Here is a 17,655-nt window from a genome sequence, read left to right as displayed (position 1 = left end):
AGGTGATCAGAGGGAGCACCACTGCTGCATTTGGGGATGAAGACATCCAACACTCCTTTTGTGAGTTGCTACTTTCTCCTTCACATTTAGATAAATGGAACCTTGAGTGTCCTGGTCAAGTAAAGCCTGGGGTCTTGTTCAGAGTCAGGTCCACTGGGTGGCGAGGGAGGGCAGGGCCAGTGGGTCTGTGGAGGCCCCTTCCACATGCCCACCATGAAGCATGCCTGCATTTGATCTCACTTTCCACTGTTTATGTTTAAACACTTGGTTCCTATCTCCATGACCTTGATTTGCAAGCATCCCCACCATTCCTCAAATATGACAGAAATTACCCACTCCCAGGGGCTGAAACCGTGGGTCAGGATGGCATTCGATCTCCAATGGCTCTAGCAATTATCCAAGTGTGGTTTCAGGAAACCAAGAGGTGGGCATCCTCCTCCTACAAACGCCTTCCTGGCTGGGCTGTTTGAGCAGCAGCAGGACTTTCTCCTTGTTTTAGAAAGGCTATTCTTATTCATCTCGCCCTATTTAGACCTGCTCCAGAGTGCTCCACATACATCTCCTTGAAATCTCACAACTCTTGGAGGTAGATGCTATAACTAGGGGCATGGTAGATGAGGAAAGCAAGACTCCCAGTGCAGGCTACCTGCTCCAGGTCACACCGTTGGTAAGGAACAGCCTGGATACCAAATCAAGTCTATCTGCATCATTCCCCACTGCAAGATCTGGAGTTCCCTGGGCGTAAGACAGTATATGGCGATTGTCTCAGGCATGTGTGTGGGGGTGGGGTGGGGGGTTGTCATATTCTAGGTTGCAGGATCTGAGGCAGGATTCTAATTGGCTCTAGAGCCTCAGTCTTTTGCTCCAAACGGGAAAACCACCAGAAAGCCAATTTCCCTGGGATACTCCCATTGGTGGTGCACAATCCCCAAAGGCAGAGGAGCAAATCCCTAAAAAGAGATTCTAGACTGCCCTCCCTTAGGGTTGGAGGAGAAGGTGGAGACGACAGTGTTGGTCTGGGATTGGGATTGGGAACGTTCTTTGTATTTACTCCAGTTGGAGGAAGAGAATTTCTGGGTTCTTGGAGAGCTTTGCAAAGCATATGAGGAAGTAGGCTTAGGATGCAGGAGTGGGGAGAGTGAGGGCAGACTTTTGGCTCGGGACTGGAGCGGGGAGAATAGGGACAAATGTTCCAGTGGCTTTGGCCGGAAGGATCCCAGCGCCCGCTGTCTTTTCTCCTGGGCAGAGGCCAACGCGTAGGGCCGCTACAATGCACGGCTTCATTGGTTGGCGCAGGCTTCTATTTGGGCGCGTTTCGTGGTTGTGTGTGTGTGTGTGTGTGTGTGTGTGTGTGTGTGTGTGTGTGTGTGTTTAGGCTTTATGTCCCTGATAGTTAGGGTCTCCGTGCACGCGTGAAACCTGCACCCGAAAAGGAAACCAAGAACCTGTGCTGGCTTCCTCAAACGTTTTGCGCTCCTGGATATATTCGAAATTAGTTGGTGTACGCCCCTCCTGTACAGATCGGGAAATTGAGGGCAGTAAAGGAAGCGGGACTTATTCAAGGTTACAACCCAAAAGAGTGGTCGAGGCAGGACTAAGGACCTTTAAGTTGAAATGATTAGAGTCTGAGTTGAAAGAGAGCTCAGCACGCATTGTTCAGACTAACGCGAAAGAAACCGCACTTAGATATGTTGATGTTGGTGACCCCCCTCTATCTGCCCCGCCCCCCACCCCTCCACACACACATATTTGCTGGAGAGGAGTGGGTGGGACCCCACGAGGCTTTTCCTCGACGCCTCCTAGCGGCCTGTACCCAAAGCTCACAGCTGGGGCAAGTGAGTGGCGGGAAGGCCCCGAATAACCTCTTTGGCCAGGTGGTTGAGGCTCCCTGGAAAGCAGGTGGTGTGGCTCTCTGCTTTGGGCCCCATCGCCTCTGACACTTCCCGGGGGTGGAAACAAATGTGATTTGGGAGACCTCTCGGCTCCTTTCCTGGGGTGGGGTGTAGGGATAGGAGGAGAGGCCAGGGGTGTAAACCCAGTAATGTTCAGCGAAGTCTTGTGGGATCAGCCATAGGTTAATAGGGGAAGGGGGGAGGTGTGGGTCGGGATGTTTTACGGAACCGATCTCCGTTGGGACGATTCGGTGATATACTTCCCAAACCCACTCGTTTTAAAAGAGGAAACTGAGGCAGAGAATAGAGTTGATTCGCTTGGGGAGCCACCAGCCCTTACTGACCACCACCACCATTATTGTTCGCAAAACTCAGAGGCGGCCGCGCACACCCAGGGCAGTTCCCTGGGTCACCCCCACGGATCCTTTAGAAAGACCCATCTCCACAAAGAGTTCAATGAGAAGCCATTACCTGGAGAATTCACCAGGACCGTCCCTCCCTGCACCCAGGTCTCTAATCAAAACTGCCTATTGCTATTGGACAAATCAACCCGATGATTACCCTCTGCTTTCTTCTGCCTATGTAGACGCGGGTTGAGATGCGCCCCATCCTCTTTCCCTTGCCTCCACCAAAGACGTACAGAGATGGGGCGCGGTTGCTCGGTCAGCTTTCCCCGCAGCGCTGCGTCCCAAGGCGCCCCGAAGCTGGACCAGGCTCCGGCCAGAGAGCGCCAGGGCCAAGGGCCCAGAAAGGGCTCCTGGGCGGGCGCTGTCCAAGCAGCGGAGCGACCGCTGCAAGCGCCTCCCCCTCCCTCGCAGCGCCAGCACGCGGCCCCGCCGGGCTCGGCTCCCAGTCGCCTGCCACCGGCCCGCCGGGCACACGCCTGGGGCGGGGTGGAGACTGCGCCAGGGCCGCCGAGGTGCCTGTGGCGGCGCGGAACGACCAGAGAAGCTCCTCCGGCCCTCAAGCTCCATCACCCTCCCCCATTCGGTGCCCCGTATCTTTTTTCTGAGACCCAACCCGGAATATCCCAGATCACTCCCTTCTTTATGCACCCTCACCCCCAGCCAGTCTGGAAATTAGCGGGGGGGGGGGGGCAATACTACAGGCAGCCGGAGGTCATCCTGGGGGCCTCCCTACCTAAGGCGCTGAGCACAACCATCCCTCAATGCGATCACACTTCCCTTCTCCTCCGCCCGCCACACTCGCTTCGTTGTGACCAGCACATCCTAGTTTTCAGACCTGGATGGGACATTGGAGACCATCTAATCCAACCTCTATTGTTACAGACAAGGAAACTGAGGCTCAGAGAAGATGTCACTTACCATGAGCCACAGAGCTAATGAGATGACGCACTGGGGCTAGAACCGTCTTAGCAGTGCTTTTCCTTTAATAGCCAAGGACTTCTGACAGAGTTGCCCCCCTTCTTTCTAAACTTCCATCACAAATTTGCTTCAGCTCCCAAGGACAGCGAAGACCCCCAAGAGAATGACAGTGGGTAGGAGAAGAAAGCAGGAAACAAGGAGCTCCACTCCCCGCTAACCTCCACAACGCCCGGTGCCCCATTTTTCTGCCCAAATCCTTTCCTGTACTTTGCTCCAAGTTCTCGGGAGACTCCAGAGGGAATTCACCCTAGACCTTTCCACTCATACACCCCAACTCCAAAGCCATCGCCCCTCCTGCAACGCCGGCCCCCCCTTTCCAGAGCCACCCCCGCTGCAGTCCACCCCGAGCGCGCCGCCTGTTTATTCAGCCGAGAGTCCGGCACGCGCCAGGCGCACGCACTGCAACAACAAACCCGGCTGGAATGGGGGAGTTTGCAAGGAGCGGGCGCAGGGAACGGGCGGGGGAGGGGAGGAGAGGAGGGGAGTTTAGGGAATGGGTGGGAGGAGGAGGTAGGAGGAGGGGGAAGTGGGGGCTGCAGCCGCTCGCTGCAGCAGCGGGGAGTGGGGGGCGAGGCGGGGCCAGGGCTGCGCGTGGGGCTGGGTGTCCCATTGAAAAGGCAGCCGCTCTCCGGCCGCCCAGCACTCTCTCACTTCTGGCCAGGGAACGTGGAAGGCGCACCGACAGGGAGCCGGCCAGGGAGGGCGAGTGAAAGAAGGAAATTAGAAAAGAGGTTAACAAAATCATAAAAACAGCCTGAGCCACGGCTGGAGAGACCGAGACCCCGAGCAAGAGAGCGCAGCCCTAGTGGGAGAGGAACGGGAGACTCAGCAGAGCGCGCTCATCACTGACTTTTGCTTCTTCTGCTGCTTTTTCTTTTTTCTTTTTTTTTGAAACAAGAAGGCGCTAGCGGCAGCCTCACACGCGAGCGCCACGCGAGGCTCCCGAAGCCAACCCGCGAAGGGAGGAGGGGTGGGAGGAGGAGAAAAGTGGAGGGAGGAGGAAAAGCATTTGCACCTTCTTTGCTCCCACCCTAAGAAGTCTCCCGGGGATTTTGTATTTTTTGTTAACTTCCCTCGGGGCTCCCTCTTCATCTCTCTCCTTCTCTCCCCCCCGAGTCCTCGTGTCTTCCCTCGCGCGCCCCACACCTCGCGTCCCCTCTCGCTCGGATCCCGCGACTCCTTGGCAGCCGCTGCGCATGGAGAGCTCTGCCAAGATGGAGAGCGGCGGCGCGGGCCAGCAGCCCCAGACGCAGCCCCAGCAGCCCTTCCTGCCGCCGGCAGCCTGCTTCTTTGCCACGGCTGCAGCCGCGGCGGCGGCGGCGCAGAGCGCACAGCAGCAGCAGGTGCCGCAACTGAGTCCGGCGACCGACGGACAGCCCTCAGGGGGCGGTCACAAATCAGCGCCCAAGCAAGTCAAGCGACAGCGCTCGTCCTCGCCTGAACTGATGCGCTGCAAACGCCGGCTCAACTTCAGCGGCTTCGGCTACAGCCTGCCGCAGCAGCAGCCGGCGGCCGTGGCGCGCCGCAACGAGCGCGAGCGCAACCGCGTCAAGCTGGTCAATCTGGGCTTTGCCACCCTCCGGGAGCACGTCCCCAACGGCGCGGCCAACAAGAAGATGAGCAAGGTGGAGACACTGCGCTCCGCGGTCGAGTACATCCGCGCGCTGCAGCAGCTGCTGGACGAGCACGACGCCGTGAGCGCCGCCTTCCAAGCCGGCGTCCTGTCTCCCACCATCTCCCCCAACTACTCCAACGACATGAACTCCATGGCCGGCTCGCCGGTCTCGTCCTACTCTTCGGACGAGGGTTCTTACGACCCGCTCAGCCCCGAGGAGCAAGAGCTGCTCGACTTCACCAACTGGTTCTGAGGGCCTTGGCCTGGTCAGGCCCCGGTGCGAATGGACTTTTGAAGCAGGTAGGTTGCATTTCAGAGTGAACAAGCGGGTTTACTTGTCTTCATCCACGCACCCCACTCACGCACCCCAGATCACTAGGAAGGGTGATCTCCATGGAGATGGGGTGGGGGGAGTTGATTTCAAGGCTTTGTGAGTCGATTTGAAATCCTGGTTTGTTAGTTTCAGCACCGGCCTCTGAGGGTGCCTTTGGCCAGGTCTCCAAAGACTGGAGGATAGGGGTGAGGTGGAGAGACGCTGGAGAACCGAGCACTAGGACCTGCCCAAAGAGGCGCTCTACCTGACAGATCCTCCCCTACTTGACACATCCTCCCCTAAATAGAGGTGTAGAGCTACAAAACCACTATTCCCCACCCCCACCTCCCACCACCACTTGCTTCCAAGTTCGAATTAACCTCTCTTGTTCTTCTCCTTCTGTTATAGGGTGACTGCACAACCTGCATCTTTAGTGCGTTCTCGTCATTGATGTTGGAAGGGAGAAAAAAAGAAGGAAAAAACACCCAGGCCACCAACCCCAAGCCAACTAAGCAACACAGGCCTGCGAAGCAAGGCTCTCAGAAAACAGGGATGCGCTCGGAACCGTGTCGTTACACTCCAACCATTCACAGAGATACGAAGAGTGACTAGACCTGAGCCAATGCGCAAAAGGCAGCTTGTGTGCAAACGCATTGGGCTCCTGGCGGAAGGGAGCAGCACAAGCCCTGTAGAAATTCCCACCCACCACTAACCCACAGAGCTGAAAGCGCTTGCTCGGGTGCCTTCACCTCCCCGCCCTCTTTGAAAGCGCAGTTCTTAAGCCTCCAGCAATGGGTTGGTGTCTTTCCTCTCAGTATCCTCCATCCCAATAAGCTGTGGACATCGTCTGCAGTGGAATTATGCTATACTCAGTCTTTTGAAACCAGATCCTCTGGGTCCCCTCCCGGAGCCCCACTCCCTCACACCGTCTTTTCTACCGTTTTCATCATAGAATGCTTCCAATCTTTTGTGAATTTTTTTATTATAAGAAAAATCTATTTCTATCTATCCTAACCAGTTTGGGGATATATTAAGATATTTTTGTACATAAGAGAGAAAGAGAAAAAAAATTTTATAGAGTTTTGTACAAATGGTTTAAAATGTGTATATCTTGATACTTTAACATGTAATGCTATTACCTCTGCATATTTTAGATGTGTAGTTCTCTTATAACTGCCATTTTCCCTATGTGGTTTTGTAAAGAACTCTCCTCATAGGTGAGATCAAAAGGCCACCAGATGTACTTAAGCACCAATGTGTCTTACTTTATAGAAACTTTGTTAATGTATTAATGATGTTATTAAATACTGTTCCAGAACAAAATTTATGCAGCTACTGTCCAAACGCAAAGGGGCAGCCAGTGCTTATGACAGGTTGCCTTTTGGGAAATTTCTATCACTGCCTTTTTTTTTTTCTTACTGTTTTATTACAAACTTACAAAAAATGTATAACCCTGTTTTATACAAACTAGTTTCGTAATAAAACTTTTTTTTTACAAGTGAAAATAATCAGCTGCCTCTAAGTCTTCTTTGACGCCAGTGCCCTATCCTAGTTATCTAAACACCCAAAGGAAGGGGTGGGTGAGAGAGAGGAGGGTGGGGAAACCCATGCTACATGGCAGAAATGACACAGATAAGTGCTATGACCGGTCGTACCTGAGTTGGCTCTCTGCTGAACGTAGAGGAAAAAGACATATAGGTAAAAACGGTTTTATTCTCCTTTTATGCTGCAAATGTACACCTACACCTAGAGATAGGTGGTGATTAATGGCTGCATCATCTTTAAGTAAAATGATTGTACATTTTTTAAATGCCCCCAAAATTGAACTGGAAAGAGAGTCCTCACCCTACTTTCTAACTCTAACCCCCATTCTGCATTTCTCATTGTGAAACTGTGGAAGGGCTGGGTGAGCTAATAGGCACCAGGGTTAGGTGGAAGAATGGTGGTTCCAGGTTTTGGGCCTGGAGGAGGTAGCCTTCTCCATGCTGGCAGTGGTGGGTGTGTCCGTCCTTCCCTTCCAGGCACACATTTTCTATTCCTTTTCCCCAGGACACACACTTTTCATATTGATTTTAAGTAAAGGGCACGCATGATATGAATTCCTTGTGAAAGGAGTTAGATTTGAAGAAATAAAAGCCTTAGAAATGTGTGGTCGCTTTGAGACGCTGGCCTATCTAAGCTTGTGACTCTATCCGAATAGCGTGAGCTGCGTGTAAAAGTACCCAATTACCAAGATTCAAAAAGAAATTGGTGGGTTTTTGGCTGGCTTGCTTCTTGTCAGTTAGCAAGGACGTGATCAGAATTCCACTCCGCTTCTCGCCAGCTCCTCGCTCGCCGACTGCATTACTTGCACATTCAGTTTGCGTGTCTCCACCCAAGCGGAAAGCCGAGCGCAAAATGCATCTTACAAAACCCAACAAAGAACGGGGAGCCAGCACGTCTTCCAGAGTTAAAAATCTAGTCTGTGTTGGTACATCTATACCATTTAGTGGCACAGAATAATCATTTTTTAAAGCTGCGATGCGCGGAGCACGCCACAGCGTCTGATGTCATTTTGCTAAATGACCCTCTATAGAATGCACATTGAGGCTTCAGTCCCTTTCAAAGAGATGAGCGTAATTAAGGGGGAAAAAAATCAGTAAATTCCTCATCGCCATAAATAATCGGACTTTCTGCCAGCAGTGGGCCAATTTAGAGCTTACTTGAGGGAAGTAATGCTTTTGTGATGCCTGCTTTTATTTTTACCTTCTCTTTTGGAGGACCAGGGCTGGGCTCCCCTCCCCCGCGGGCCCCCTCCCCCCCCAGTTTCTTTTTCTTTTAATTTAGCTCCTTTGCAAGTTTTCAGATAAGGTATGCAAAGAAAGTGTAGCAAGTCATTTATGGCTATGAATATAACATTAGGATAACGTTTCAGCCCCCACAAAAGGTTTTTCCCCTCCCTTCTCCTTGTGAAGACAGGTGTTCTTTTACTCACTTCTGAATAGGAAATATCCAGTCTCGTTAAACTCGAGGCAAAGTTAGTCGTTGTTTGCCACAATGCGAAGGCAAACTCTAAAAATTCACAAACACACACACAATTTTGCCGAAGCTAGGAAAGGGCAAAGCGAGGATTGGGCAAAATCTCATTACATCTGCTCTAATCGCTTAGCAACACAAAGCCTGGACTTGTGCGGGGAAGGGAAGCCATTCACAGAGCTGTGACAGGCCGCATTCAGCCAGCATTAGTCAGCTCCATAAATCACCGCTGCCCATTGGCTGCGCAGCGGGCTTTGGAGCGGCTCTGGGCTGTCAGCGAAATACAAAATGTAGACCCCAGCGGCCAGCAATCGCGGCCTCTCCCCGTCCTAGCCCCCACCGCTCTTTCCTTTGCGGGGTTGGGGGTGGGTAAGGGGTGGTGTTGGGGAAGAAAACTTCCTTGACTTTATTGACTGAGAAATCTCACCTATTCAAAGCCCTGGCCCGGAGACCACTGAGCTAAGCCTGGAGACACGCCTGAGATTGACGAGGAGGAGCGGGGAGTGCGGGGAAAGAAATAACAGACCTGCGGCTGGCCACAAAACTGTTGAAGACTAGTATTAGCAGAGGCTGGGTTACAGCCATTGGGACACACGTTTCACCTCTCTGACACAGCCTGCAAAAAATTTTAAACTGGGAATAGGAGCGTATCTATGAACAACAATCTACCTCAAGTTCGCATCAGGCGGGCCCACCCAGGAAGAGAGAATAAAAAACTGGTCTGTTCCCTGCATAGGGCATTAAAGGAGTAGGACTGAGACGCAGTAAAAAAGAGGGAGTCGATTGTGTATTTCCACTGCCCCACTCTTGCAGTGCTGGGGATCTTAGAACACAGAACCGACAGCCCAGTGACTTCTGAGCTTACGTATTCTTGTTTGTAACATGGGGTTGACTGGACCCACAGCTGGCAAGAGGAGGCAATGTGAGGAGGTTAGCACACGGCCTTGTGGGGGAGGTCGCAAGCTATCTGTAACTGTGAGTGCCTGTTGTTATTCTTATCTTCCAGTCCTGCCTCTGGTTTTCATGGGGACTGGTCAGTACACGCCTCTAAATCACAGCTTTGCTTGGAGGCTCATGTACAACCACAGAGAAAGAAGTCTGAGAATAGATGTGGAGTGAAGGTAGGTTTTCCTGGGAACTCTACCTACAGCTGCATTCTATGGACCACATTCACTATCCATCCGTGAGGCTGTTTCTCCTTTCTGCCATTTACCAGTATCTTAGAAAACTCCATTTGCCTTTGCTTATACGATGGCTGTCAACCGCCCCCTAGTCGACGGTAAACTTCATAAGGTCAGGGACCCTACCTGTGTTGTTCACTGGTATCTCCCCAGCCCCTGGGGAGACAGGTACTTGGTGACTGAATGATGGTCTGCTGTGCTGCATCGACAGCTGTGTGACCTAGTCTTCTTTTCTTTCTCCAGACCTACCCTCTGCCCTCTCTGCTCTGTCCTGTGTCTGAGTAGGCTGATCTCAATGTACTTCATCACTAGAGGTCCTCGCCCTCTGGCTTCCTGTTAGATTTGACCACTAGGAGGCACCAATAGGAGACTGGGAGAGGAGGTAGGTAGGACCTTTCGATCCCTGTCGCTTACTGCTCACTGCTTTGGCTCAATTGCTTGGCAGTGGTTTGCTGCTTGGTCAGGAGGCTTCTCTCCCACAGCAACAGCTCTCGCTGAGCTGTAGTAACAGCTTCCTTTTGCTGGTTTAGGCCCAGAGGTGGTAGCAGCTCCCCTCATTAGCAGTCTCTGGGTGCTGCATCATTCTGGTTCTCTTAGCCCCATGCTTATCTCTGTCTCTCTATTAAACTATTCTCATTGAACCTTCCAAACGTGCTATGTGCTCCTGCTGACGCTGGCTACGCAGGCCATTCTCGCACAGGTGCTCAGGGATGTACTAGTTTTGTGTAAGATTCTCTGGGACTCATAGGGCTATCAGTAAGAAACTTCCTAGGGCAGAGGGGAACCTAGCTCTATTCAAAACCTAACTCTGGAAAAATCACTTCATGGTTTTTGAGCTGGGAATGTCTTACCCAAAGTTTTGCAAAAGAAGTCAAGTACAGTTTTCTCTTCTGGAAAATGAGGATAATTCTTCCCTTTTATAGATCAACCTGAAGAGGCCAAAATGAAATGGCTTTAGAGTTCTCAATGACTTATATCAGTGAAAGAGATAACCACTTCTCACAACCGTCCTGGACCAGGTAGGAGGTGGTGCTGGGCCCATGCCACCAAGATGAACAAAGACCATGCTGGCGTTGAGAAGCTATTCATGCTTTCATTCACCCCTTCATTCACTAGCCATTTATGCTCTCATTTAAAAAGGGAGGGACAAATGATTAAATTTAGTCAACATTTCTAGGACCTAATTATCGTAATTTGTATCTTCTAGAGGTAGCTCCGAGGAACTTGTTTTATTGCAACCCCTTTTAAACACACTACGGATACTTGCTTCTTTGATGCACCAATGCCTTCATCAACCCTATTTCCCTTTTCCTGCTGTTGAGAAGTCTCTGAACATTTTTCTACCTCTCTCCATTCCTGGGCCAAGAAATGATCCATTTTCGGATTTCCCCAGAAACTCCAGGTTATCCGGAGTCAAAGGTGGGAAGGGAAGTGGATTCGCCGACACTAACGTTCTTTTCCAGCTGCGAACGCCAAGGGCTGGGCTCTAGCGCAGGTCGAAGTTATATTCCTTCTTCCTTTGTATGCAAGATTAGGTTGTTACAAAAGAGGGTGTGTAGGTTAATGGCAGGAAGCAAGTTGCAGCGCCGACGCGGGCCGGGAGCGCGTGTCAGGTTTAATGATTTATTCAAGCTGCCGCGCACCCCGGCGGTGATTGGCTGCAGGCATGCGTCCGCTGTCAGCTGCGCGCGCCGGGGCCTCGCCTGGCTACCTGACCGCAGGGGTGGTGCGGGGACGGGGGAGGCGGGGTGGAGGGCAGCTGAGGCCTGGGCCTCCGCCCGGAAGGGAAAGGTGTGAAAAGACTGTAGTGGTGTGTGTATGGGGTGGGGGGGAATGAGAGAGATGGAGGTAGGGGGAGAGAGAGGAGTGGGAGAGAGGAAAAGGAGAAAGAGTGGAAGGTTGGCAGAGAGGGAGAGGGAGAGAGGAGAAAAGGGCAGGACAGAGGAAGGAAGTAGAGGAGGAAGGAAAAATAAAGGATGAGGTAGGGAAGAAGAGAGGGGACGAGAGAGGGAGAGATGGAGAGAGAAAGAAGAGGAGAAAAACAAGGAGAGACAAAAAGAAGGAGAGGAGAGGAGAAGAATGAATGAGACTAGAGAGAGGGGTTGGGGAGAGGAGTGGGACGCGCTCCCAGAACGTCCCACGTGCGCCCCCCTCCAGGCAGCCTGCAGGCGGCTGCTCACAAAGCCTTCTTTGATGCCCTGGCTACCAGGGCTATTTTGGGGACGAAATGGGGGAAAGGCGCCAACTCACACTCCTTGAAGGGAGTCACTTCTGCAAAGTCCGTTTGAGAGGACTGGCCCTGGTCCGGCGATCCGGGCAGGAAGGGGATGCAGGGGACAAAAGCTCGGCACCTGCCAAAAGCGAGAGCACTTGGAGAGTACCTCCCCCTCACCACGCTCTCTGCTCCCCTGAGGGCGGGCGGGGGACGCTGCAGCGCTGGGCTCCGGCGCTACCCAGCACCGCCTCTGGCGCCCACCGCAGCTGAATCCCAGCTCCTGAATCCTCTCTGGACCAAAGCACTTCTGCCTGCCTTTCTTTGGGTCTTTCTCTAACAACACTCCTCTGAGTCACTTTCTCCCTCTCCTCTCTCATTGCCCTTTCTCCCTTCTTCCTTCCCCTCTTCTTTCTTCACTCATTTTCTCTTTTCCCTTGTTGCCCTCATTTTTGACAATAAAAAAAACCAACCACCATACCCAAACACTTCTAGGTTGGAGCGCCACTCCAGCTAATGCCCTTTGGAAGGAGGGAGTGGGGTGAGGGGAAAGAGCAGAAGAAAGATATTGGAGGGGGAAGGGTATGTGGCACTTGAAAATCACATGGGGAAACCAGTCCACTGCATTTTCCTGGATAAAGTTGTTGAGCTTAGAGAGTCAGCAGTCAGAGTCAGCTGCTTGTGTTTGGGGAGCTGGAAATTCTATCAATAACAACCCCTGTCCCCAAGACCAAGACAGAAGTAAAGCTGTCCCCCCAGCCCTCCCCTCCCACCTCCAGAACACACAGCCCTTGGCCTCCCCCAGCTATCTTCTGTACTAGGAAAAACAGTCTGTCTCCATTGTCCAGGTGCCAGCAGGGCCTTGGGCAAAAGGGAGGCCGGCCAGCCCTCAGATCAAACTCAAAGGTTAGTTAAAAGACAAAAACAGCTGAAAGTCTTCATGAATAATGCTGCCCCCTCCCCAAGTCCCCGCACCGCTCCCCACTCAGTGTAGTGCAAGCCCAGATCAATGCCCTACCACTTTGTTATGCTGCTCGCCTAAGTCAGAATTTCACAGAAAGGCCAAGAAGAAAAGCTCCCACAATTAGGGGTCGCCTGTCAGAAAACATTAACGCCTTCCTCTCCCAGCCTGTCAGGCCTGCTCCAGATACAAACCGCCATGGCGAATTGGCCCTCCACCCTGTGAAGCACCCGCCAGCCAAAGGAGCAGGGGATTTGAAAGCCAAAGGAGATGGAGCCTGCCTAAGTGTGGTTTCTGCAGTGTCGGGATGTGTGGAGATACCCCCAGTGTTTTCCTTTTGAGTCAGTACAAGACGCCTGGGAGAGGTCATCGAGTAGCCCTACCAATGGGCAGATGGACAGACCTCCCAGACCAGAGCAGTCTAGTAGGACCTTTGCCTGCAATGGACCTGGTTAAAATATATGCACATGGCTACACCCTCTCATCTCCTGTTTACTGAGCATTTTCCAAGTGCCAGGCATCTTATTTTGTTTTTAATCAAAGCAATCCTATAAGGTGGTGTATTATTATATTTACTTTATAGATGAAAAATCTGAGAGGCTCAGAGAAGCTATATGACTTGTCCATGATCACGTAGCTAGATAGTGGCAGAGCCAGGATTTGAAGTCAGCTCTGCCTGACTCCAAATTCCTGTTTCTTCCACCATCATCTAGCTGATAGTTTCTCCAATAAGATCCAGAGACCAACTCTGTGCTTGTCTGCTTCTGAAAACATTACCAACATGCGAGCACGTTCTTTGCCATCTTCCTTGTATTCTAAAGACCCTCCCCTGCTTCTAGAACGTATCTGGCATTTGCTTGACACTCAAAAATTCGGGGAAGGAAGGAAAGAGGGAAGAAAAGGAGAAACAAAAGGAAGGAGGAAAGGAGGGATTCCTTGTAAAGAAAGGTTATTTGATTTTCTCTGAACATGATTTTGGGGTCAAGCATTCTGGCTGGAATTCTCCATGCACCATCAAGTAGGTAGGGAGTTAAATCCGTGTTTTCTCATCTGTATAAGTAGAGATAACACCTAACTGCGAGGGTAATTATGAAGACAGAATAAGATCAACTATGCAAAAGTGCCTAGCATGGTATCCAGCACATAGTAGGTGCTAAAGAAAATTGCGTTGAAAATGAAATAAGATTTAGTCTTTTATTTTTGTGTATCAGGAAAATATATGTCACACACACGATTATATCCACGAGATAAAAATGCTGTACTACAGCTACGTCATCAGGAAATTTTGTTTTCTGTTGTTCTATGCTGTTCATGCCACCAGGGCGGCGTGAGATAAAGCAGAGTCCACGTTCATGGGTTATAGGGAGACTGTACAGTTGTGTGGAAGAGTTTCAGGGCTTCCAAGGAGTGAGTAGTCATCCTCCAGTGAAAGCAGGTGAAGCAGGTAGGAAACCTCAGGCCGTTTTGTGGAAGACAAGAATGAAGCACCTAGAAGTGCTGACTTTGCTAGGAGATAGTAAGCACTAGACGTTAGCACTGGCCTCTGTGCTCTCCTGAGGGAGCCTTATCCTCTCAGCATTCTGGAGTGATTCCAAACTTTGGCCTCTTCCCCAAGCCTTAGAGAAAAAATGTTTAGAAAACTATTTGTAGAAATTCAAGGGATGGCCACCACTTCCATTACATCTGTCACTGGTGAGATTATTTAAATTTGCATGAATTCCCAAACCTCCAGGATTGCTGTCCCCACCTCATTCTGACTCCACTTCCTAGTGCTAAAACAATTAAAGAAAGAGAGAAACAAAGAAAGAAAGAGAGAGAGAGAGAGAGAGAGAGAGAGAGAGAGAGAGAGAGAGAGAGAAGGAAGGAAGGAAGGAAGGAAGGAAGGAAGGAAGGAAGGAAGGAAGGAAGGAAGGAAGGAAGGAAACAAAGAAGGAAAGAAGGAAGGAAGGAAGGAAGGGAGCAAGGGAGGAAGGGAGGAAGGAAGGAAAGAAGGAAAGCTCTAATTTATAATGCCAGAAATATTTAATAATTCTACAACAGTTGGTCAGCTCCTCAATCACTGTTTTTTCACTGATTTCCTTGTGTGAATGTTTTGGTTTCCACACAACATTTTTTCCCACATTTTTCCTTTTTCCTCCTTTTCTGAGCACTTCTCTTGTTTTCCAGAAGACAGATTCTGTTCTTGATAGATATTGATTACTTCAGACTACTGGCCAAAAATAAAGGAGTGTAAACTCAGGTCTACTTTGGGGATATTTTGTGAAAATATTACATTGTCTGAAGATGTTCAGAATGCAATCATGTTTGAAATTCAGGCCCACCTTAGGAAAACACCCGCCCCCACCCCAAGCACATGGTAATAAGACTGCTGAAGTGAAATCTGTGTTTGTATAACTGCTGTGATGTAGCCAATGGAGGTTTATATAAAGTAATGCTGAGATCTTGTCCATGATAAAACAGAATGAGCAAACATGCAGCCTGGGGAAAGAGTGTTCAGACAGTCATTGTGAAAACCAAGCTTGGGAGAGAATGCAGCACCCCCCTTGGTCTTTTCCTGTTGGAGCAGCCAAGAAGAGGTCTGCTCTACATCCCTCTCCCCACTCTCTAGAATATTATTACCCTGTTTCACTGGGATACACAAATAAATGGGATTAATTTTGTGGCATCTAAATAGGGTGCACATTTCAGTAAACAGCTAATTGATTGAGAGACTAACAGCTAGTTGCTAGAGAGAATCTACAGATGGGAATAGACATGCTAATTCTAATTCCAGGTACTTTTTCTAAGGAAAAATGTCAGACATGCTCAAAAGACCCCCAGCAAAGAGTAGTTGTTCTATTATTATTATTATTATTATTATTTTAAAAATAATGTTGAAAAGTATAAAACAACCTGAAATTTGAGTGTTGGTCTATTGGTCCAAATAAATATTGGCAGGCTCATATAATGGTATATATTGTGAAGAATGTTAAATGGTGGTGTAGATTTATAGTTACTCTCATGGAATATATCTGTAATATATTATACATAAGTGAAAAAAAAGAGAATAGCCATCACCTATATATAATTCTACTAACCAGAGAAAACCAGTCAACCTCTAATCTATGTTTTTTTTTAACAAAATGACATCATGTAATTCATGTTTCTACTAAAATACGAACATTAATCAGTTGAGTTACTAATTCAACAAATATTTTTCCAAACCCTATTCTAGGCGTTCAGGATACAGTAATGAAGAAGACCAACATGATCTCAGACCTTAAAGTTTATGAGGTAAGAAAGACATTACAAAATCTAGTAGTTGCATATTTCTGAGTCACCAAGTAGTCTTCTACAACATAATTTTCAATGTTGATTGAAAGTACAATAACATCTTAACCAATCTGTGTATTTTTACACAGAGGTTTCTTTCTCCTTATTTTTATTTTTTGATATTTGTAAATAGATCCTGTGATGAAAAACCTTATAGTCAAATAATAATACATAATTATGTCCTCTGAAGAGCTGCTTTGTCAAAGGATGTGTTTTTTTGAAGTTGTTTGAATTCATGTTACCTAACTGCCTTCAGAAAATTTGAATCAGTCATGATTTCATCAGCGGTGATATGAGTACTAAAATACAGTGATATGATATATCCAACACTGGGTATTGTTACACAAATAACTTTACCAATTGGTAAATTTAAAAAGAAGTGATCTTGTGCTTTTGTACGGCTTCTTCTATATCACTGGTGACATTCAGTTTTTTTTCATATTTATTTACACTGGTGATCAGCATACACTGGGCTGAGATGAGCTACATTATAATAAATGGGGGAACATTTGCTTAAAATACATATTTCTGGAGATTCTGATGAACTAAGTGGCTCTGATAAAAGGCCAGTTTGTGGACAGTGATGTTAATTTTAGCTCATCTGGGGAGATAAGCCAGATGACTAATTGAGAAATGGCAATTGTGGGTAAGATAAACCTCCAGTAGTATAAAGGTGACATATCCCCAATTTATTTTGCCAAAGTTCCAGGGGTTAAATGTCCCCAGCGTGAACCATAGGAGGGGAATGTGGAGGCTTACTCTGGACTCTGATTCCCCAAGTGCTCCAGCCTCTCCTCTCCAGCCTCTTCCCATTCATGCTGACCTCCCAGCCCTGCCCCCCACCTGCTGCTGGCCTAGAGAAAAAAGCCACTCCCATTGCCCTTGGCTACCTGGGGAGATCTATATTACTCTGGGGAAGACAAGAGCTGTCCCCATCTCGGTAAAGTGTGAAATTCAGTTTTGATTGCAAAGGGAAGCCATTTCAAAGGGATTACACCGTGACTGTAGATTAAGTTTAGCCATATGGCCTGGAGACCCTTCTTCCTACTGTCAGGTAACAGCACATTGCTAATGACGTGGTGATGACATTTTTCAAATGAAAGACAAAGCCACCTGGACTGGAATAAAGAAGGCGAAAAATGACAAGATGCTGGTAAGCATTAACAGGGCTTTAAAGAAGAGGTAGGGGTGGTTTAATTTATAATGAAAACCAATGAGCGTGTGCCTGATGTTCCAGGAGAGTTCTGCTGCTTGGCACAGTGGAAAGAGATTCCATGTGGAAAGAGATTCATCAAAAGGGATTCCAGTGTTGGCTCAAAGAGATTACTTAACCTTTCTTAGCCTCAGTTTCTTCATCTGGTAAGTGGGCATAAAAACACACTTCACAGGGTTGTCATAAGAACAAAACAGGTTAGGTGATGGTGATTTGTAACCTGCTAGCTGTTCTACAAATGTAAATAAATAAATAAACAAATAAATAAATAATGGGTTTTTTTTTTTTTTTTTTGGTCAGAGCTCTCAGTTGCAAGCAACAGAAACAAACTTCGGCTGATTTAAACAGAAAAGAAACTTATTGAAAGGTTTTGAGTCATTTATTAAATTACTGGAAAAGCTGATTGCAGAATCAGAAAATGGGCTAGGAAAGGTGAAGCTGAACAGCAGCCAAAATCATGGCTAAAACCACACCCCAGCATAGGTGGGTGGATACCACCATTTGTACTGACACCATCTCCAGGACTAGACCCTAGATGTCCTGCTGGCACTGATGG

The 17,655-nt window shown here is 48.9% G+C and overlaps 1 protein-coding gene across 1 annotated transcript; it reads left to right on the top strand.

Moving 5' to 3' along the window:
• The first annotated feature begins 4,378 nt into the window (after nt 1–4,378).
• On the top strand, nt 4,379–6,661 carry ASCL1 (achaete-scute family bHLH transcription factor 1). The gene is made up of 2 exons (XM_081060452.1): nt 4,379–5,192; nt 5,614–6,661. The coding sequence occupies exon 1, from the start codon at nt 4,474–4,476 to the stop codon at nt 5,143–5,145; it is 672 nt and encodes a 223-aa protein (XP_080916578.1). The 5' UTR covers nt 4,379–4,473; the 3' UTR covers nt 5,146–5,192; nt 5,614–6,661.
• The last annotated feature ends 10,994 nt before the right edge of the window (nt 6,662–17,655 follow it).

Source organism: Rhinolophus hipposideros (assembly GCF_964194185.1).
Source record: "Rhinolophus hipposideros genome assembly, chromosome: 9".
NCBI lineage: Eukaryota > Metazoa > Chordata > Mammalia > Chiroptera > Rhinolophidae > Rhinolophus > Rhinolophus hipposideros.
This window is presented reverse-complemented; position numbering and strand designations above follow the sequence as displayed.